Source organism: Porites lutea, chromosome 1 (genome assembly GCF_958299795.1).
Source record: "Porites lutea chromosome 1, jaPorLute2.1, whole genome shotgun sequence".
Lineage (NCBI taxonomy): Eukaryota > Metazoa > Cnidaria > Anthozoa > Scleractinia > Poritidae > Porites > Porites lutea.
In genome coordinates, this window is record NC_133201.1 from 40,642,704 (window position 1) to 40,665,492 (window position 22,789).

Genomic DNA, 22,789 nt, shown 5'->3' on the forward strand with positions numbered 1-22,789 from the left:
ATGCGTTTATGAGCAACACTGTCGCCATTTTGTTTTTTCACGGGTGAAATTAGGAAAGCATGAGTTTTATATCTGACGAACTTGCCAACGTTTTAAAATCCGTGTACATGAAGGAAGAGAGTGGAAAAGTAGAAGATGTAAATTCTTCGATAAAATTAGACAAGGATGATGTTGATATTCCTAAAGTAGAGAAGCGCTCGAGAAAGCACAAGCACAAAAAGCATTCGTCCAAGTCAAAGTCGAGAGACAAGAAAAAGCACAAGAAACGAAAACGTAAATCCAGATCCAGATCTAGTTCGGAATCACGCTCCAGATCAAGGTCGCGTTCAACTGAACAAGAAAATTCTAAGCCACATAAGAGCCGTCCGCTTTTGTCAAGGTCAAAATCACCTGATGAAATTGACCAATCTGATTTTGTTCTGCAAAAGGAGAGAGCAGACGAAGATGACAAAGATCTTAGCTCGGACAAAGAACGAAATAACTTAAAATCTAAGGAGGCTTTTGAGACAGTTTCATCTTCTGCAGATCTTGGCTTTAAGGAAAAGTGTAAAGAAATAGCTGTGTCTGAATCCAAAACGTTGGAAGACGAAAACGAAGGAGGTAATGCTGAAAGTGTGGATGTCAAAACTTTAAACTTGCATAATCTCTCCCCAGCATCGAAAAAAGAAAAAGAAAGATCTAGCAGTAGAGGCAAATCAGAGGAGAAAGTAACTCAGTCAAAACAGAAAAACAGTCCTTCGCATTCAAGGGGTAAATCAAGATCACCAGACGACGAGTCATCTCAAACTTTGAAACAAAGACAATCAAGGTCACACTCCAGAGACCAACACATTGCAAAGAGGTTGAGATCATGTTCTAAGGAATCAGTGCATCGCAAAACATCCAGATCTAGATCAAGCTCAAGAAATAAAAAAAAAGCAAACTCACATTCAAGATCAAGTTCTAGATCAAAGTCCAGATCAAGGTCACCCTCAAGGAATAAATCAGCCAAACGGAGGAAGTCTAAGTCTAGGTCACATTCTACAGGAAAAAACAGAAACAGGCGTGGTTCAAGGTCACGATCTCGCTCTCACTCACATAGTAAGTCAAGAAAGTCAAGGTCACATTCAAAACAAAGATCAACCAAGCAAAAGAGAACAAAGTCCAGATCACGTTCTAAGGAACGAAACCAAAAAAGAAGTCTTTCAAAGTCGTGTTCCCGCTCTCATTCACGTAGTAAATCTAGATCAAGGTCGCGATCACCAAGGCATAAGAGAACACGTTCTAGATCAAGGAGGAGATCTCCTGTATTTAGGAATTTTCGAAGGTTTTCACCTCCTCCCTGGAGGAGAGGCTCAGGTTCATTTCGACGGAGGTCACGATCAACTTCAAGGTCTCGAAGATCGAGTTCAAGGAGAAGAAGTTATTCAAGACGGAGAGATTCACGTTCCAGATCTGATTCAAGATCTAAGTCAAGACAAACGAGTGGCCGGAGATCTCGCTCAAGATCTAGAGTGAGGAGATCAAGGTCAAGATCTCACATACGAAATAGGAAATCTCGATCTGTATCGAAGGGAAAGAGAAGAAGGTCTAGGTCTCTCTCACACTCAAAAGGAAAAGGAAGAAGGTCAACATCAAGGGACAGAAACAGGACCAGATCTCGTTCAAAGTCTAAGTCAAAAGATCAAACACAAACTGTAGGGGTGTTACCAAATCCAAAAACAAACACAGCAACTGCAAACAATGTGTCTAGCGTAACTGACAAGCCAGTTGCTACTACTCTCTCTTCACAGCAGGTCAAAGTTGCTCAGAAAGCTGGAGGGAAGACCATTGAAGAGCTGACAGCTTTCTGCAAAAAATTACAGGAGGAAAAAGAAGATAGTGAAAACGTTAAAAGTGAGGATGGCAGTAAAGTAGATGAGGAGCAAACTCAGACTGTGACACATCATCCATTTTTGGTGAAAGAGAAACCTGATATCACCATTCCACCAGTTATCTTTCCTGTAAGTTCACTTCAGTAAAATAAGTAATGGTAACAGGACTGAGTGGAGTCCAATTCGGTCTGTAATCATACGAGTGATTAACAAAATTGGACGACTGTGAAGCGGGAGTCCGATTTGTTTAATCACGAGTATGATTACAGACCGAATTGGACGACACTAAGTTCTGTTACCAATTAATCATAACTTTAACAAAATTTTGATATAATGGCTATTTTTTAAACCAAAACACAAGAAATTCAAAAGTTTGTTTTGCTAGCAGTGAAAAAAAAAGCCATTTAAGCGTGTGCGTGATGGCGCGTACTGTCCAATTACTTAGGCATGACACGTACTGTCCTATCAAACTGTCCAATTAAGGCTGAAATCAGGGCAGTTGAGAGCCAATCAGATTTGACAATTTTGTTATAGTTGTGATTATAATAATAATAATAGGGAGCTCAAACAACAACGATGACAACAGCTACGAATTTTGTCTCGTAAAGAGTGACGTCGCGCTGCTTCAAACTTTATTGCGCTTATTCCATCTCATTCAGTTTGTCAAATGTCAGCAATGTTTTCTGGAGTTGACTTCTGAAAGACTGTATCAAAGTTCAGGAAAAGAAAAAGAATGTTGTTGTCTTGTGTTCATAATTATTCTCCACAAAATGTAAAATTGGGCATTTTCATGTTGTCGTTGTGCAGTGACGGCAAATAAATGTGCAAAAAAACATGATGCATGTGCAGAATTGTTGTTTTGCCTAATCTATACCTATTGCTTTTGTGCCGTTCCCGTTGATGCCGATGTCATTGCTTAAGCTCCCTAATGACAAAGACTCTTGTGAATATCAAACGTGCATGTATTGTTTTAAGTTGTATCAATGTACGGCCATATTTTTCCTAGCCTGTAGGACAGTTGAATAAATGAAGGCAGGGTTTTAACAGTCTCATCTGTACGCCAGGACAAGGAGATTTTTTTGTTATTATTATTATTATTATCATTGCCAACAGGCAGCCTTTTAAAGACGCGAGGCCATGAGGCAGTAGCCTACACTGTAATAGAGCCATGCATGATAGTTCCAGGGGCAGAAAAAATCTTGAATCAGTGTAACATATAGCAATGTAAGGCAACATTTATGACGTAACACGGAACAGGGAATGCATTGTTTATGAGCGTACACATGATACAGAACAGAGAATCCACGAGCCGTGTGCATGCTTGTGAGTCCTGGGTTCATCCTGCCTTATTTACATTTGAATTTGCATCATATGCTTAAGGCCGATACACAGGAGGGGTTTTGCTCCCGGAGCATGCTCCCGGATCATTTTGCACGTGTCAGTACACACGAGGGAGCGTTTTCAAGTTCACTCTATTTGCCCCGGGAGCTTGCTCCTAAATATTTAACCGGTTAAATATCATGGAGTATTTTGCAGGGTGGAAATTCTGCTCCCGAGGATAAAGTATATCTGTGGAATCGTTGGTACACACGGAGGAGCTTTGCTCGCGGAGCGTGCCCATGGAGCATGCTCCAGGAGCAAAATCCCTCGTGTATATGGGCTTTTATGGCTGCTCATTTGTCTATTTTTTATTCTATGCCTTTAGGGAAATTAATAATGCTGCAAAATGTTTTGTGTCTTTGAAGCAAAATTATTCAGAAGGCTTCATTTGCGCACCATCAATTTTTTTAGCCTTAAAAAGAGACCAAATATAAGTCTGTATGTTGAATATTCACGGACTTTAATATGATTTTTCAAGGATTATTATACCACTAAATTCCACACAAAATGACATGCGCGCAACTTTAGACAACAACATGAACTTCAATATCTCGAAAAATTTGGTATGTAAAGTGGGGGTTTCAGATTCTTTTTGCAGTAGAACAGTTTAGTTCACTGTTTTCAAAAGACAAACTTAAAGCAAGGGGCACTCATACTCCAACCCATGATCCGCCTTCCCTGCCCATGTTGTGGGAGAACTGCTATGTGGTTCCCAGCCAACAGCTCCCACATGTGTTGTGTGGAGCTGGCGCTTAAGGTAGTACTTTGCCCTCACCTTGGCAGTAAGGAGTCTTTGAGACATGGGTTTCCCCGTTCATTGACCGACGGCTATGCAGTGCTGATAATTCCCAATAAGGGCAAAACGGCTGTCCATGGCTGCCACTGCCCACATGATATGGCTGTGCGCATGTTTGAGGGACTGGCCAGGCCGTCACGTGGGTTGGTGCCCCTTGCTTTAATTTACTGGTAACTTGTGATCCACCTTCCCCGCGCATGTCGTGGGAGAACTGCTGTGTGGTTCCCAGCCAACAGCTACCACGTGTTGTGTGAAGCTAGTGCTTAACAGAGTGTTTTGCACTGGCCTTGGTAGTAAAGGGTCTTTCAGACACAGCTTTTCCCAGTTCATTGACCCAACGGCTTTGCCTTGCTGGTGAACCCCAATAAGGGTGAAACAGCCATCCATGGCTGCTACTGCCAATGTGATATGGCTGTGCACATGCGTGAGGTACTGGCCAGGCTGTCAAGTGGGTTGGTGTATGTGAGTCCCTTGCTTTAAGTTTACACTATTTTCAAGGTAATTTTCGCTTACGTGGTCAAATTAGGTTTAATCTCTTTTTCATAAATTATGGTAATTCATTACATTTTTAAACAAATTGAACAGTGCACAAATATAGGTAAAATCTTTGCTTGTTGGCACTTGGTGATAGCTATGACTAGTTATAGATCTCTACAGTGTACAGTGCAAATGGTCTTGTCACTGTAAATTGAAGATGTTTGATAAATTAATGTAACTATGCCATATATTAATCAAGTATTTGCTTGCATGTAGGTCAACATGAACAAACCCAGTCTCCCAGCAGTCGACCCAAGCAAACCATTGCAGGAACAGTTCCCGGTCTCTTGTGGTAGTAAGCACAGAGAGAAAGAACATGTTAATGATGGAGCTGGGATAGTAGCTGATGTTGATGGCTCTGCAAATCAACAACAGCAGATAAATGAAGTATTTGCACCACCAATTACTGAGGTAATTTAAATGTACATTTGTACAGTCTAACCCTTTAAGCCCCAATAGTGACCCACATCCAATTTCTCCCAACAACAATACTGCGTGATCAAACAGACAGTTAATGAGAATTAATAAAATGATCACCAAAGATGAAATGTTGTGATATTGGAACAAATTCTCTCAAGCAGTACCATAAGAAATGTATGAAGAACAGTGTGGAGAAGATGCATGTTGATGTTGGGTCTAAAAGGGTTAACAGAGTTTTATGTGACAACTAAGATTGCCAGTGCTACCTTTCAGGACTGTCAAGTTGTGTAAATACACCAGTGTTTAAATTCCATGCTGTGCTGTGTGCTGTCTGTTGTTTCGGGTAGATTAAATGAAAAGCAAGTTTGCCTCTTCATCTCTTTCTATTCTCTGATTTTAAGTTATGTGATAGTTGCTTACATCCCTTCTGCTTACTTGTGGCTGAGTCACCAGTATTTTTTAACCATGTTCAGCATGCAAATAAAGTAGTGTCCGATATCTCAGGGCTAGTGAATTTTGCTGTCAGGCTAGTGAATTATGTTCCTAACTTGCCCGAGAGGCAAACAAAGTTTTTGGACGAATTCAACATACAGTAGAACTGTAATCAATTCTGCACATCAAAAAAGTTTTTTGGGGCTTGTTGAAATGACTTTTGGGCAAGTGCATGCTTGCTATAGTTTCCCATTGTAGTTTGCACCCTGGCTGCCTGCAGGTGATCTCCATCTCGGAACCTGCTGTTAATGTTGAATGTCTCAGGTATTTTACCTCCAATTGGCAATTCAGTTGTTGCATGTAGAAAATATTTACATTCCTAAGACTATCGTGTAGTTTATGAAATTAGTGACATTTTGTCGTTTCTTTTTCAGAAACTTGACATTAGTGAGCTTGTTGGGAAAAGGATGGAAGCTCAAAGACGTCTTCAAAGTGACCCTAATGATATTGAAGCCTTACTAACTCTGCAGGAAATTCAAATGAAAATGCAGAATTGGTGTCAGTCAAATGTGAAACCTGGTCAGTTTACTGGGGAGCTTGTTAAGAACCTTCTTCCAAAGGAAGATTTACAAGGAGGCTTCCAGGCATGGGCCAAAAAGGTAATTTTCTTACTTGTAGTTTTTGCTTTTTGACCGGTCTAAGCTTTAATAACTATGAAAATATCAAAGTTTGCTTCTATTTCTGACTTGATGCTGTTTGCTCTGGATTGTCTAACCCTCGTGCTGTCCAGAGCAGCAGTTGCAGCAGTTTACTTTAAATCTTATTATTTCATCTACTAGATTAGCTATAATATACAGGGCGGTCACTAAGGTTTCAAGTTGACTGGTGCACTGTATATACAATTACAGTAGAACCCTGGTAACTCGAACTCTGAAGGGAAACGAAAAACAGTTTAAGTTAGCAGGGAATTCAAGTTATTGGGGTAAATTTCAGTGAGATTTTGATCAAGGAAAAGGAAATGTCGTTCAAGTTAGCCGGGAATTTGATTTATCCGAGTTCAAGTTATGAAGGTTCTACTGTGGTAGGTGGGCAATGGAATAGCTAAGAATTTCTTTTGGTCCTATTTTCCTTGTTATTGTTATGATAAAGTAGCCAGGGGCATGCTCATAGAAGCTAGGGGCAATCCCCAGCCACTTGTACCTAGTGACACCCCTGTGTGTAGGATATCAGGGCACAAAGAGAGTTGTGTCTGATAGCCCGGGGCTAGTGGATTTTGCTATCAGGCTAGTGATTTTTGTTCTTAACTTGCCCGATGGGCAAGTGCTGTTTTGGGGGGAAATTCAAATTACAGAAGGATTGTAATCAATCCTGCTAATCAAAAAGGGTTTGGGGGCTAGTTGAAATGACTTGTGGGCTACATGTAGTACATACTAGCTAGAGCTTGCCTGAATGGCAGGTTATAAAACTGACTTTCTCTGCACCCTAGATATATTATTATTTGTCACATCCATAAAGCTTTAGTAGATTTGAATGACAATTTCAAGACCAATTTGGAATTGAATGATATTCAAATATTTTTTAACCGACTCTTTTGTTGTCTACTTTGTAATTCTTGTCAATGTGTGATTTTTATTGTATTCTTAACGTATGTTCATTAATGGGTGTATGACCTTATTTGTATGGTATATGGGCAATATAAGTTTTATATTTATCATTTATTAACCAATAATTTATATTAATATATAGATTTAGCCAGGGCTAAAAGCGAAGCTCCTATTAACTCGAATTTATAATTCAAATCAAACAATAAACTTTTATTCCACAAATCAGTTAACTTTAGAGCACATTCATGTGACTTTTGAGGGAAAGACTACGTGATTTTCGGGAAAAATAATTTGCAAACAGTCCAAGCTAAGAGTGAACTTAATCTTACATCGAGTTGATAGCCTTTATATGCACACCCAAAAAATAGCAATCATCTTCGATCACATTTAAGAGCCATAATGGCTCTTGATCACAGTAGATTATGCCTGGAAAACAAATCAGGCCGAATTTTTTGCGTTCGACATGTTTACTTTACAAAATCTTGCCAACAAGTCTGGGGAGGTGTAAACCAACCTTTTATACTTTTTGTACATCACATCTGAGGTGAAACAGTACCATGAGGCGCCGTTTTCATCGTACAGACCTCGGACAGAATGCAGTGTTTCACACTTTTGCAATACAAATTGCACTCATTCAATATTCAGGACGATCAAAGCAAGCGTGGGCTAGCTTTTAGCGAAACCGTCAAAAAAATTTCCAAAATCACCTATACGGCTAGCCGGTTCTCACTTTTGACAAGTCGACTGTTTAAATTAAGATTAATATAGTTATACGCTTCAATGCAATAAAGAATTTATTATGTTTATTTTTTATTTAATGATTCTATAACGATCTGTAATCTTCAAAAGCATATGATACGCGCGGCATTTTGACTACTCCTGCAAGCGATGTTCATGAGCGACTGAAAACAAACGGCACAGCGATTAAAATTGCAAAAGAGACTACTAACAATCAATAAAGAAAGGGAAAATAATAAGGTGAAACATATACAGAGACAACAATTTTCATTCACGAAGACAAGTATTAAAGTGTCTCTGAAAATCCTTGTTTACATTTTAAGCCGGCTTCCTGGTGTTTGCTTTTTTCAAAGATGAACTTGAGGCAAGAAAATCGCTCAAAGCTTTCTTTTACAGCCAGAATTATAACCAAATATTCTTTGGAACGTTTTCTTTCTATTTGCGGTGAGAAAATGTCTAAAGGCTTTTTAAAGTTCCATAAGCTTATAATCAAACCTGATACTCGGTCACTCTCGGTCAGATCATTGTCTCAAATCTTACAAACGTGCATAAACCAAATAGCCGCGTAAACTACGCTCGACTTCATTAAATTAGATATAAAAAACAAACATCAAATACAATAATTACTCAGGCTTACCTTTCGAGATGCACTGAAAACTATCAAGTAAGGCCAGAATCGCTTCAGACTTTTCAACCGTCTTACGCATCAAGCAAGGTGAAAAACGAAAACGATGCCATCCGAAATCGGATTTCCGACTTTGCCAAAGCGACGTATTTCTCAACCAAAAACCCACTAAACAAACTAGCCATGAATAACAGAAGACTTTTGATAGCAGCTGAATTTCACTTTGTACATTCAGTGGAAAAAAACAGTTAAAAACATCACAAGTTGACACAAAACTCTGTCAGCTTCAGCTGTCAAAGTAAACAAGTTTCAAGATGCTGCATAAATTTTCCGCGTGAACTCACCTGTCAAATTTTGACCAATCAGAGTATAAAAATTGGACGTAGAGCGTGACCAACGCGTGACCTTGGTGAGAAAAGTCAAAAGCAACTAGCATGTCCTCCCTGCCTGTAAAAACTGGCTTAATTTTTAGCTGCCGAGGTCAGTTTGAAATCAAAATTTTAATTGTGCGGCACATATAAAACACAACATAATTCATATGAATTGAAAAATTAAACTTGAGCCTGCAATCATTTGAAAAATAGTAACTTGTCAGCGGATAACTTCAAAAAGATACTCGAGCTCGATGGGTCGACACCTGAGCCCACGATACGATCAGGTGATACTGATCAGCGGATACCCTGTTTTGACAGCTGTCAATTGATCACAAGATTGATGTGCAATATGTCTGCAATCTCAGTCTTCCTGTGCTCCCAAACTAGCTAGAAAGTGTGAGATTGAACATTGGTTGCCCTGTGGTGCGGACGGACAGGCGGGCGGGCTGAGGGCGGTGTACGGTCACGTGATTACCAAATTTTCTGGGATGGGTAGATTTACTTACCCATGGTGCTCCGCAGGTGCGCTTTGCGCGCCAGAGCTCCGCTATTATACATTGCACTCACTGTCTGTCTTCTCATTGACTAAGAAGCTTCAGTTGATTTTGGAAGTTGGAGGTTTCTGACTAATCTGTAGGTTGTGTGCACAATGCATGATTTCCAAGTGCAATGTCAAACTGTGTTAATTGTTTTTTTTATTATTATTAGATTTGGCTTTTGTGATATCCAGAATACACGCTAATGAATGTCTCGGTAAGTGTTATCAGCCTTGGCCTTCAGCTTGGCTGATAACGCTTACCTTGACCTTGATTATTCCTGATATCACAAAAGCCTCATCTAATAATCGTTATTTATTCTTTTGCCATGGCAGGATATGTTTCACAACCTTACACCAGTTTCTGGAGGAATTGGAATGAAGCTTCTACAGAAAATGGGTTGGAAACCTGGACAAGTTATTGGTAAAAGAGGAGAAGGGTATGCAGAACCCATCGCTCTGACGGTGAAAATTGATAGGAAAGGGCTGAGTGCAGGAAAAGAAAAGGCTGCAAAGAAGAGCACTCCAGCAGTTTTGGACTTGCAAGGTACAAATATTATAGTTTTCATTATTATAAATAATACTACTTATAAATTGTACACTGTAGTTTATTTTGGTATGCAAGGTTCAGCTCAGTGGTAGCATACACTGTACAAGTAATGGCACTACTTACACTGTAGTAAACCGTATTTGCTTGTAAAATACTTCTAGACCATTATTTTCCTTGTAAATTGTAAAGAAAAGTGCCTGGATACATTATTTTATAGCCAGTTTGGAGGCCAAAGTTTTGATTTTAAGACTACAAATTTTTATCAGACTTGAGCAAGAGAGTTGTAGTTACAATGCTGAGTTGAGCTTTGTAGGTAATCAAGATTAAAAAAGGTAGTTTCATATGCCGCAATCTCTGAGTTCACTTTGCACTTTCTTCTGGAGGAGTGTACACTCTACACTCTACTGTGGCATAAGCAAATGTTGTCTGCTAAGAGGCTAGATGGCTTTCCTTAAGGCAAAAGGACACCTCTAAGATATTGCCCACAGTTCTTTCTCTACCGCATATCAGGACAAATTGTTTGTGGTTCATTAAAGTTTAATGTACATGTAGAATTAAATATTATTACTTCAGGAGGCATTGGAATTCGAATTGCTTGTCATCCTTTAACAAATCTATCAGACTCATCTTCATACAATGTACTTGTATCATACAGTTTGCTTTCTTTTGTGGCTATCCGCTGTTGGAAGCCATCATTGTGTGCCTTTCATGTTTTTTCTCTTTTATGATAATGTGTTATTTTCTATGTGTACATTCTTATAATTAATTTTTTGTACTCTTTTTACTGCATCACTTCTAGTTTTTTTCCTCGCCATCATCATGCAACTTTTCACCTTAAAAGCTTTTAGAACCCAGTCACCATAGAATGGCCCAGTAAACTGTGCCATTCTATGGTGATGCATAAAACAAAATGAATTTCTCCCCCAGCAGTGAAGGGCTTCAGTCCTTTCTTAGTGAAGTCTGCGCACAAGCAATTCAATTTGCAATGCCTCTTGATCCGATGTTGCTGAGAATTTTAGCACAGCAAGAAGCTCGTTCCATGAAAATGGTCATCATCACCGTGTTGAAGGCAGGTAATAATATTATCAATGGCTCTGTCTAGTTCCTGGCTACTTTCATTCTTGGGTCCTGAGTGAAATTCAGAACTATCTATTCTAGACCATCATAAAATTTAATACTATGTCGGTTGAGAAAAGAAAAATCTAATCGGGATCCACTTTGAACACACTAATTTGTTTTGGCGATTTTAATACAGAACTAGTTTCATGTTATGAACCTGGTTTTGAAGGATTAGTTTTGGTATTTTTCGTACATTGCTACGAGGCGTGTCTGTTATTTCAAATATTGTGTGGCAAACAACTGAAGAGGTCATAAGATGCAACTGGTTTTGTGAATCACTGAAACAAATTAGTGTGTTGAAAGTGGATCTCGATTACATTTTTCTTTTCTTTTCTACATTGACACAATATTAAGTAACACTTTCTTGGCTTCAACAAACAAGATCTTGCAACCATTAAGTACTGAAAGATGATTACAACTAAACTTGGATATAAAATGGAAAAGCTATGATATTCATTATTTTGCAATTGTTCTGAAAGTTCTCCTTCAAACACCTCCCAGAGATGAGGTGGTTGCCCTATCCAGACTTGCAGTACAGGCTATGGGAATTGCAACATTTACACTCACATAAAGTGCTTGCAATATGCTGCATTTAAATGCAAAATACACACAAAAACGTGCATCATGCAGGAGAGTCTAGATAGAATAATAAGGCAATAGCTGGTCCACACTAGATGAAAACCCTAAATTTATCATCTGCAAAACATGCTTGAAACAAGCAAGCGAGACTCGCAACGGACTGTCAACTTACTTTTGAACGGTACTGTGCATATATTTCCCACAAGGACATTGCAGAAAATGGCTGAGAAGTTGCAATGGGCTTTTCAAGTCATTCACACAATGCTAGCTGTAGATTGTTGACAAAAAACGAACCGAAAAGTATCTGCGATTAATCAGGTAGCAATTTAAGAGAAAAGAAACTAACGTCACTTTGAATGGCAGGTGCCTGGATAATGATTTTTTGCAATGGCATCTGTGTCTGCAATCAAGAAAAGCAGTAAGATTGCTCATGTGCTCATGAGACTTTGTAACTCAACAGATGCTCTTTGACCTTTGCTGACAAATGGTGTAACATCTCACCAATGTACATTTAACTGGATTCAAATCCACACTTCTAAATATTATTGATTTACAACCATGCATTTTAAAGCACCTGTTATAAGTACTCCTGTTCTCAAAAGGCAAAAAGACAACATTTGATGTCTAAATCCCTGAGATGCAACTCCCACTACACAACTGACAGGTCACATAGCTACGGTAAGGGACAGTCTGTTGGTCAGTCAGTCTGAGTGTTGGTCCGGTCCTGGGAATCAAACCTGTGACCTCCCGCTCTGCAGTCAAACACTCTACTGACTGAGCTAATCCTGCTCCATGTAGATAGCATCTGTTGATGAACAGAAATTCTTGCATGCACAAGCATGTTCTCTCTTCTCCTGACTGCAGACGCAAATGTTTGGTTGACTGCCTGAAGATTTTAGACTCGGTAGAAATTCTTTTTTTGAATCTAAAGTACAGGGTTTGTACACAGTCTTGAATTCTTGAAAAAGTCTTGACATTTGCCCAGCAATTTTCCAGACCCGGAAAAACACTGGAAAATAGAGGTAAAGTCTTGAAAACATAGATAAAAGTCTAGATTTTTTTTAAGCTACAACAAGCGCTTAACAAGTGAAATTTTTTTTGTGTAGGTCAAATCTTATTAAATGTCACCTGCCATCATGGAAAAAGCTTTGTTCCTGCGTTGTTTTTTTGTTTTGTTTTTTTTTAATGTCTCTATTGATGACCTATTTGACAACCTTGAGTCTGGAAAAAGAAGTTTTGGAAAACGTCTGGAGAAAGTCTTGAATTTTGGATCAAAAATCTGTATGAACCCTGTAAGTAAAAGCAGGATATCTACATTTAATTAATTTTTAGAAAACAAGGCTATACATGTGCAGGACATTTGTGAAAGGTCGCACCATTATTCCACCATTGTCCAGTGTTTGCTGACGGAAACTCTCATGTGCACAAGCATCTGCAAATGCTCAGTTGTCTGCCTTGAGATAACAGACTATGGTAGAAATTCTTCTTTTTGGAGTCTAATGTAGAGGTTAAACAAGGATATCCACAATAAATATAACTGTGGACATAAATAGTTTGCACTCAGAATTAAAACGTGCAGTTAACTCATAAGAGTAACATTATTTTTGTTTTCAGTGGTTAAATTCTGGAATTGTGAAAATGTTGTGCACAGGCACATTTTATTTTGCCCAACGTTTTGTTGTTACTTTCGTAGAAAATAATATAACTGTCATTGTACTGGTAATCAAATTTGAAGTTACTTCTTTGGATTGTAACATTAATAAGCAGGAAAAAAAAAAGTCATTAAACTAAAGTAAACTCATGATGGCACAAGCCCTGCAGAAATAATTATGTCTTTAAAAACTTGGATCATTTGTCTTTTTGTAAACTTTTTTTTTATTCTAGTCATCCCGCAGTGTTTGTGTGGCATTTAATTTATTCTTGATGTTCATCATTCTATAAAATGTCATCATATGTATTTTCATTTGCTAAAAGAAAAAGAAAACGTGACTTGATGTTTATTGAGTATCTTTGCCATGTTTATAGATGAGATGTATATTCCTTCACCGTGTGACTTATGAATAATTTCATGTAAAATAAGTCATATTTACTTCACTATTTTTTCTGGAATATCTCAAAAAACAAATTTAGCAGAACTTCATGGAAAAATCTTGTTAAATTCTTATTTAACTTATTCAAAGAAATGCTATTTTACATTTTTATAACAATTTTATTATGATCATTCATCTTACAAAGTCAATATTGCACTGAGTGCTGATGATGATTATTCTAGAACTGTTGTCACTGTGAATAAAAAACGTGACTTGATGTTTCTTGTATTGTTATCTTGAAGACTTGACGCCGTTGACGTTAAAAAATTAATGCAGATTTGACAGTTCTTCAAACATACCTGCCCAGTATGAGTTATGAATAATTGCACATGTAATGAGTTGTATGATATTTTTTTCTGTAATGTTTAAACCAGCAGACTAAATTTGAACTGCAAAGATACACAGTAGAGATTTCATTTGGCTTACAACCTCTCTTCATGGTTCAGATTCAGGCTGCCTACAATAATTTTTAGCTGTTTATAACCTTGACCGAGAGCTTAATGTTATTATTTTCTCTGCTCTCATGATCATTTCCCCAGTACGAGAGAAAAATTCCTGTGCAGGGTGTTCTGTTCACTTAGCAACCAGATACATTTTATCACAATGCTAAATTTGTTACATCGACATTTACTGCTGAGTGCCAGCAATGAAAAGTGATTCTTTTAATTATTTATTGTTTGCTTTGTGGAGAAAGAGTTAGAATTTTTTGCCATCTCCTGTTATTGAACAAAAGCTTTGAGATACACAGTAAGGAAAATCACTTGATGCTGAACTCTTGGAGCATACTGTGACATATTGTGGTAGTCTGTGAAGATCCTTTAAAGGATAGCAAGAATAACGACGTGTTGGCCAAGTGCTCTGTGATCTTGTGGTCAGTGCAGTGGGTTCCTGTGTCTGCCATGTCGTTAGCCAAGTGTGAGCTATTAAAGAATCCAGAGTATGAAGACCTATTTGATGACCATGATCCTGAAAAACTTTTTACTGATTTACGGGAAATTGGTCGTGGCAATTTTGGCACAGTGTTCTATGCCAAAAATATCAAAACAGACGAGGTTGTAGCGATCAAGAAGATGTCCTACAATGGTAAGCAACCCAGGGAGAGATGGCAGGCTATTTTGAAGGAAGTTAAATTGCTGAAGCTCTGTAACCACAAGAATACTGTTAGCTGTAAAGGATGCCTTTTGAAAGAACACACAGCATGGCTTGTGATGGAATATTGTGTAGGATCAGCGTCAGATGTCTTAGAAGTTCTCAAGAAACCACTGAGGGAAGTTGAAATAGCTGCAATATGTCATGATGCTCTACAGGGACTTCGATATCTGCACAAGAGTGGAAGAATTCACAGAGATGTGAAAGCAAGAAATGTCCTCTTGACTGAGAATGGAGTAGTCAAGCTGGCGGACTTTGGCTCTGCAGCTCTGTTGGCTCGCGCCAAGTCTTTTGTTGGTACACCATACTGGATGGCACCTGAAGTCATCTTAGCTATGGGTGAAGGACAGTATGATGGCAAGGTAGATGTCTGGTCCTTAGGGATCACCTGTGTTGAACTAGCTGAGAGAGACCCTCCGCTGTTTAACATGAATTCAATGAGTGCCCTTTACCATATTGCTCAGAATGATCCTCCAATGCTTTCTTCCCCAGAAAACTGGTCTTCTAGTTTTGTGGAATTTGTGCAGGAATGCTTGAGGAAGCAGCCTTCTGTCAGGCCTACAGCCGAAGATCTTCTGGAGCATGCATTTGTGGTGCAAACAAGACCAGCAGACATCCTTTACAACCTAGTTAAGAGAACCAAACAGGCTGTCAGAACCCTTGAGGATCGGATGTACCGCAAGATGAAAAAGATGATTATCAGTGATCCCATAGGTGAAGGAGAAGATACAGAGAAGTCTGGTGCTACAAAAGAAGGGGACAGTGTCAGTAAGAAAAAAGCAAGTGCACAGCTTCCTTTCAAGACCAAGAAGGCAAGAGTTGGTAGTGATGCAGACATCACCAATTGCACAGATCAACAGCAAGTTGACTCAGAGAGTGCCCTGGGAACTTCACCCTTTATGGTGCCAGCCATACCACTCCATAAAAAGAAACCAAAGAAATGTACTCCAATGCCGGGGAATTGATCCAGTATGTGCTTCAAAAACATTATTTTGAATTATGGGGAAGAACTGAAGAACTGCAGGGACTAACTCTGGGTGTCGCCTTGAAGGATGTGTCCGTCTTAAAATTTGTTGGGAGAGTTGACTGTATGTGAGCTTTGCTGATAATTGTTGTTGGGTCATGGTTATAAGGACCTGTAAAAAAAAGCAGCTTTCAAAACATGCTTGATCATGAAATAGAGAAAAATGTGTAATCTTATTATTCATTTCACTTTTTGCATTATTGAGTATGAGCACATGCTCTGGAATCGCAAAGGAGGATAATTTTATTAGACTTACCAGTACAAGATTTAAATTTCAAAACTTCCACTGCAAATGTTACTTTGTAACTTGCATCATATTTCAGACCAGGGGAGACTTTTCAAACTCATTATTTGAAAAGCATGATGAGGAGGAAAATAGTGTTGTTCTTGTTTTCGGTTTCTCATCACTGGGCCACTTGAATGGCTAACTAACAAATAACAACCAGAAAAGGCCATAGTCACTTGTTATTAGGGATATAACACTCTGAAAATGCCCATCATCCAATTCGGTCTGTAATCATACTCATGATAATCCGACTCCTGCTACTCAGGCGTCCATGTTTGTTAATCACTCGTATGATTACAGTCCAAATTGGACTCCACTCAGTCCTGTTACCATCATTGATGATAGTAATTAAGTAATAATACCCAGGAATTCAGAATTACTGTTATGTTTTGGATTCTTCAAACAGTTTGCATTGACATTTCAAATTGTGACAATAAAATTATTGTAAACTAAGGCAACATAGAGTGCTGATTATATATAACATGGAAATAGTGACTAAATACAGTTTTAATAAGTAAAACTTAGTAAATACAGTGCAAATTGTGGATGGAAATGGTGTAGTATGAAAACAAATACTATACTTAGCTTTAAACATATTTTAACAACAGTAAAAAAGACAGTGGTCGTAAAATAAAAATAACTATGTATATTATCATAGCACAAGTAGATAGTTAAAACTACCAGTTACACCCACTAAATAACAAAAAATTACAATGAAGACTTACAATAATAGGTTTTAAAAAAATTAGTCCAAACCACCTATTGAAAACATAGACTGTACAAGAAAGAATAAGAGAGATCGTTATTTGCTTTGAAAGTTAACAAATAATTATGTTGCTTAAAAAGTTGAACATTTGCAACTGAAAATTATGCTTATCTGTATTACTGTGAATATCGCAACATGAGTGAACACCAGAAATATTTCTGGAATGTTATTGGGTTCAAGGAGGAAACCAATCAGGCGTGGATTTAAAAACTAAACTACAAGCAGCAAAGATAATTTTTTTTGTGGTTTTTGGGTGTGCTTGCCCTGATCTTAGCTGTGATTGGTGACAAGACAGTAAACATTCCAGAAATATTTTAGATGTTCATATTTTTTTTGAGTTTGACAAGATTAGGAGTAATATTTAAAACCCTGTAAATTATGGATGCTGCTATTCAAAAATAAAACGTGTGAAATGATATTGAAGAGGCTGCCATTGAAATGACAAGTGATTGACAAAAAAATAATTGCTTTTGAAGATTGATGGTATAGTTACTAGGCTACAGCAATAATATTGTTACAGTGGGGGAGGGGGGTGAAAGTGATGGTTCCAGTTGTGAATGTTAGATAAATATATGGGTGAGATGTGAACAGGACATACAGCTAATTGTGCATTCTTAACCTGTTACACAGTTGTGAAGGTTAAATGTTAATAATTTGCAGAGACTGTGTACTACATTCCAGATATAAGTGGACCTCATTTCAGGTGAATGATTAGTTCTGAATTTCAAGTTGTCAGTACCCAAGAATGAAAGATCCAGAAATTAGATAACCCAAATGGAAGATAAATATCCACCAATGCAGGTCTGTTTATTACAGTCAAACTGACAAAACCGTGAACACTTGAAATATTTCAGGAATGTCTTTTCTGTTCTGACCAGTGATAGCAAAGATCAATGATGGACACGTGAGCTAGCCACAAAACCACAAACTAACATAATGCTTGCAGTTTAGTTTTCTCACTCCTGTTTGGCTTTTTTCTTGCTACATAATAACATTCCAGAAATATTTCTGGTGTTCATGGTTTTGCTGGTTTGACAGTAATAACTTTAATAATATGCTCCAAGTATCAAAATTAGTTGGGAAAGAAAACTCTTGGTGTCTTACATGAGATTTGCACTGTTAACCTCCCAGGGATAAGTTGAATACTACAACTAACAAGCTTAAAAACATTGGTTTATCTTCCTTCAGGGATACTCACAAATTTACTTTACTGAATTGCTTATCTTGAGCAGCATATATTCACATACAAACAGCTGTGTTGCAAGATATTACAAATAAGCTGTAATAAGAAAAAACACAAAATGACAGTCATTCAACATGCAACTTGGCATGACCCAAATATGAGGAAAAAAAGTGCATGACTGCCACTTTACTCCACTGTTCATGTAAACAACTTATGCCCTCGTTATTTGATATAAAAAGTTAAATTTCTCTGCAGTAGTTACTTATCATGTCAGAAGGTGGCTTTTAACCTTTTTATAACTCCTATACCTAATTATGAAGAGATGATTTTGTCACAGAAACTTTTAAAACTGTGGATGAAATGCTATGGTACTACCATTCAAATGAAACTCTTTTGGCAGATTCTTTTGCATGGGGCTTTTTATTTCTTAAGTTTTTACCGGAGAGAACTTTTGGTTAGCTCTCTCTCTGGCCTCTGTTAGGAGCAAGTGAAAGTAATGGTAGTAATGATGCTCAGCATTTTTCAGCAATTTTACGGCGATGGATCAATGCTACCACTCCTTTTCATCTCATACTACAATATGTAATTCAATGGAATATTGAATGAATGAATAAAATCAATTTTCCATTCACTAGAAAATCAGTGTGTTAACAATGGGAAGTTTGACCTGCCTTGGCTGTTTTTGTTGATTTCCTGGGCATTCCTCTTATGTCATTATTGTAGAGTCAGCTGTAGTGTAGATCAATCAAATTAAGAGAGCTAAAAATAATACAATCCTTGCTAAGCCACTTTAATTTACCATTAATTTGTTAGAAGTAGCTGGCCAAACCTGGCTTAGGCCAGTCAAAAATTTTGTAGAAAGAGTGCCAACCAATTTAAACAGAAAGATTTTGCCATCTAATTCTGACAGGTTAATATTGATCAACATGACTGCATTGGTGGATATATAGGTTTTTTTCCAGCTACATATTTTACCTTGGTGACAGGAAGAACTGATTTCCTCCAAGATTCCAGTGACACCACACCCGATCTTTATGGAACAAAACATTGAAGGCAGATGTGTAATTTTGTTTCTGTAAGAAATACTGAAGCTTCCATTCAAAGAGCTGACAACTTTACATAGCTAGCTAAATTATTATTATTATTATTATTATTTTTATCCTCACTTTTATTTTTTGCCATTATTCCCTCCTTTTCACAGTTTGAAAGTTCTGTCTAAAGGAGTCTATTGTATAGCAGTCCCCATATGTAGATATTGAAAATAAATTAATTATTACCGTTTTTCATCCACTTGTTGAAGTTATCCGCTCTTTGAAGAGCTAAATCTGTTGTTGTCAGGTGATTCACACTTCAGAATTCAACTCTTAGTACCAAGTAATTCAAAACGGCCAAGATTGTCATGAGCAAGCTATCATTAATGTTATGTGACTTATTTGGGTTTTTAATTTTCTATTCTAGGAAAGCATCCAGTTTCTGCCCTGGCAGAATATTGCAGTAAAAGGAAGTGGCAGCTACCTGACTACTCCTTGATCTTTGACCATGGCCCAGCTCACCACAAGCAGTTCCTGTTTAAAGTATTGGTTAATGGTACAGAATATCAGCCAGCTGTGGTCTGCGGCAACAAAAAACAAGCTAAAGCACAAGCAGCAATCTTTGCTTTGAAAGGCTTGGGCCTTATTCCTGAAGATGCTGACATGTCTGCTGTTTAGTGGAACTCCTGATAGTCCTTTCCCACATTACGCTCTACCAAGAGCCCATAACCTGGAGTGAGCTACTTGACTGTGCCTGTGTAACGGCGTTTTTACAGACCATTTTATGTGTAGATCAAATTTTTCTGCGAGTTTTGACTATCAAATAAGCATTACAAATCCAATGGCAAAAACCGGAGACTTGAAAATAGTTTTTCTAAGGTTTTGAAAACATTTTATCCTTTCATTTTTTTGGTCATTATCGTCCTATGGGTGCGCACTCATACAGGACAGTGCTTCCATTTTCACAGGAAAAAGTGCTGCCAAATGGTGCTAAAAATAAACACTGATCTGTGAAAATGCCATTGCATAGGCCAAGTATGGCAGTTGCACACACCGGGTTATGGGCTCCTGGCTCTACTGAACACACACCATGAAATGAGGTTGAGTCTTGGGTGCAAAAATTTACTACAAATCACTGTATTTTGCCACCTCATCCTCAAGTCAGAAGCAGTGTGTTTGTTGACAGGAATGAGGGAACAGTCTATTAACCCTTCAAGTCCCAAGAGTGACCCACATCAGTTTTCTCCTAACAACATCAATATTTAATCAAGAGAAAAGGTTATGAGAATTTATGAAATGATCACCTAAGAAAATACTTTGATCATTATCAAATTCATAGACTGGTCAGTCTGAAGGATTGTAAGTGAAAATCTCTGAAAATGATCGCCTTGGTAAAATACTTTGAGCTTTTATCAAATTCTCTCAAGTTATTCTTTAAGGAATGTATTGTGGTCAGTCGGGAGAATGTGTTTGTGGATATTTATGAAATGATTACTTAAGTGAAATACTTTGATCTGTTATCAAATTCTCTCAACTAAGGAATGTACTGTGGTCACTCTTGAGAATTTGTAGGTGAATATTGTGACTTGAAGGGTTAAGGACAGTAAAAAAAAGTTACAACTGAATGAGCTCCTGGAAAAATGTTACAAGACAGTAACTTCTGTTAGTAACTTCTGCCATATTCTCCTTACATTTCTGGAGTTGCTTGGGAAATAAAAGAAAGAATAAAATTCCACAAGAGATCAAGGGTTCTTACCATTTCAAGTCTTGCATAAACATAAACTGTTAAATTTGACATGGTTGGAGAACGACATGTAAAAATGATCCGAATCAGGTGAACAGACTTAAAAGAGTGGGAAAAAATTCCATCGCCTCAAATCACAGTCCAAATTTTCTGAAACTTTGCAAATGAAATGGTGCAAAACATTAAATGGTTAACTCAAACCCTTAACAATTCCAGTTTTCACATGTAAATGGGAAATACCCCAGAGTCATGTGGGGCCTTTCTTCCATGCACCCATTCGACTGTTATCGAATTGTACAAAGGAGCTCATAGGTATACTGTAGTTTGGGACCAACCCTGATAGTTTAAAAGCTACAAATTGTCTGGTTATCTGAAAGGTAGGCAATTTAGAATGTGTTGTTGAATGTATAGGCATAGTATGTGGAATAAAGTCCCAGGTAACTGTTGATGTCAAATTCTCTCCTATTGGAAGAAAATTCTGTTAGTTCATCAGTTACTTGGGGCTTTTTCTAGGCATGCCTTCATTGTAGAATTTGATCCAGTGTTTTGTAAAAATGTCTTTAAATATTACATTATTGTTATAAAATTACATCTATCTTATTATAAACTGCAACAGTTGTGTTGATAAACCACTTCATGTTATGTTTTCTTGTGACGAGTGTGTGGTGCTCTGTGGAAGAATTTGTGGTTCTTGTTTTTTGGACAAATCTAAGTGTGTATTGATATACTTCTGTATTGTAGAGTAAGGGAAATGTGAAAGTTTACGTCTTTCTATAGAGGTGCCTATAGTATGGAGATTATTTGCAAAGGGAGGTTAACTGCCCTTATTTGTATACTTCCTTGTTCTCTAACAATGTTGCTGAATTCATTGTCTGCTTAAAATGCAATAAATGCAGTCAAAATTCACTAATCCAGTGGTTTGTGTTATGGTAATTATATTCTTTAATCAAGGTAATTGCCAATAGCGTTTATGCTAATCCGGCAATGGAGCGGCCAGCGGTCGATCAAATACATGGTTTGAAATTACAATGAAGCATTTACATGGTTTTGACTAGCCAATTGAAAAGCGAGGTACAATCCAGCACACTTAGTGGGTGGTAATATCCATAATTTCCGACATACCCCGGAGTCGCATGCTCTCTCAGTGACATCACTTGACGGCATTAACGGCTCAAATGTCACTGAGGGAGTATGCGACTCGAAGGGGTGTCGGAAATTCAGGCTAGTGTGGCAAGGGAAAAAAGAAATTTCTTAACACCCGTTTCGTTTCACGCTTATCTGTTTCGCTAGACTTGCACCAGATCGGCTTCTTTTTATTGGTAACACGGATGTAAAATAAATCAATAACACTGGGCAGGAGTTTGTCGGTAGCCTCAAAGAGAGTGAAGCAAGATTTAAGGAGGTCGCCTAGCGAGCGACGCGGTCTCAAGGGTCTTCGTTCCAAACAAAACAAAACCGCGCGTCTACGAAGAAATTTGTGAACGTCTTTTCGCCCCATCTCCAGCCAGTGAAAAACAAATAGAAAATCTACCCCAAAATTAGAACAAAGCAGTCACGGGGCTAGCAGACACACATTAGCTTCATGGACGTAACAAGGCTCTCGTTAGGCATCTGACTTTCTTAGCTACTGAAAGGCAAGGAGAGGCACTGCCCTTGGTCTTTCTTCATTGATTTCATCCAAATTTTTGAAAAAAATATTGATGAATAGTTGGATGGAAGAACAATTTCCAGCTGAAAAAATAAAGATTTTTCTGGAGAAAAATTATGAAAAATACTGAAAACTTCGTAACAGATTTCTAGATTTCAAATTTTAGTGGGGAGGTATGCCTCCTAGCCTCCAGACCCCTTTAGCGGTTCGGGCCTTGGACGATCGCAGATCCTGTTTCGTCCCTGGCTCTGTGAGGACCGTGATACTTTGTCGCCAAGGGCTGTCTAATGCGAAAGGAGCATGGAAAAAAGGTCAAAGGAACTTGA

General features: G+C 38.0%; 2 protein-coding genes across 4 annotated transcripts; both read left to right on the forward strand.

Annotated features, from left to right (window-relative positions):
- Positions 1-25: 25 nt before the first annotated feature.
- LOC140950500 (uncharacterized) lies at positions 26-21,725 on the forward strand. 3 transcript variants are annotated; one of them, XR_012167191.1, is made up of 6 exons: positions 26-1,982; positions 4,783-4,977; positions 5,853-6,077; positions 9,631-9,841; positions 10,772-10,917; positions 19,499-19,638. XR_012167191.1 is itself a non-coding variant. In XM_073399740.1 (5 exons), the coding sequence occupies exons 1-5, from the start codon at positions 60-62 to the stop codon at positions 19,747-19,749; spliced, it is 2,805 nt and encodes a 934-aa protein (XP_073255841.1). In that variant the 5' UTR covers positions 26-59; the 3' UTR covers positions 19,750-21,725. The 3 variants fall into 3 exon arrangements, 1 of the variants encoding a protein (XP_073255841.1); XR_012167192.1 differs by having other exon boundaries at positions 10,775-10,917; XM_073399740.1 differs by lacking the exon at positions 10,772-10,917 and having other exon boundaries at positions 19,499-21,725.
- LOC140950712 (serine/threonine-protein kinase TAO3-like) lies at positions 13,671-17,275 on the forward strand. Its single transcript, XM_073399957.1, has one exon. The coding sequence runs from the start codon at positions 14,532-14,534 to the stop codon at positions 15,744-15,746; it is 1,215 nt and encodes a 404-aa protein (XP_073256058.1). The 5' UTR covers positions 13,671-14,531; the 3' UTR covers positions 15,747-17,275.
- Positions 21,726-22,789: the final 1,064 nt, after the last annotated feature.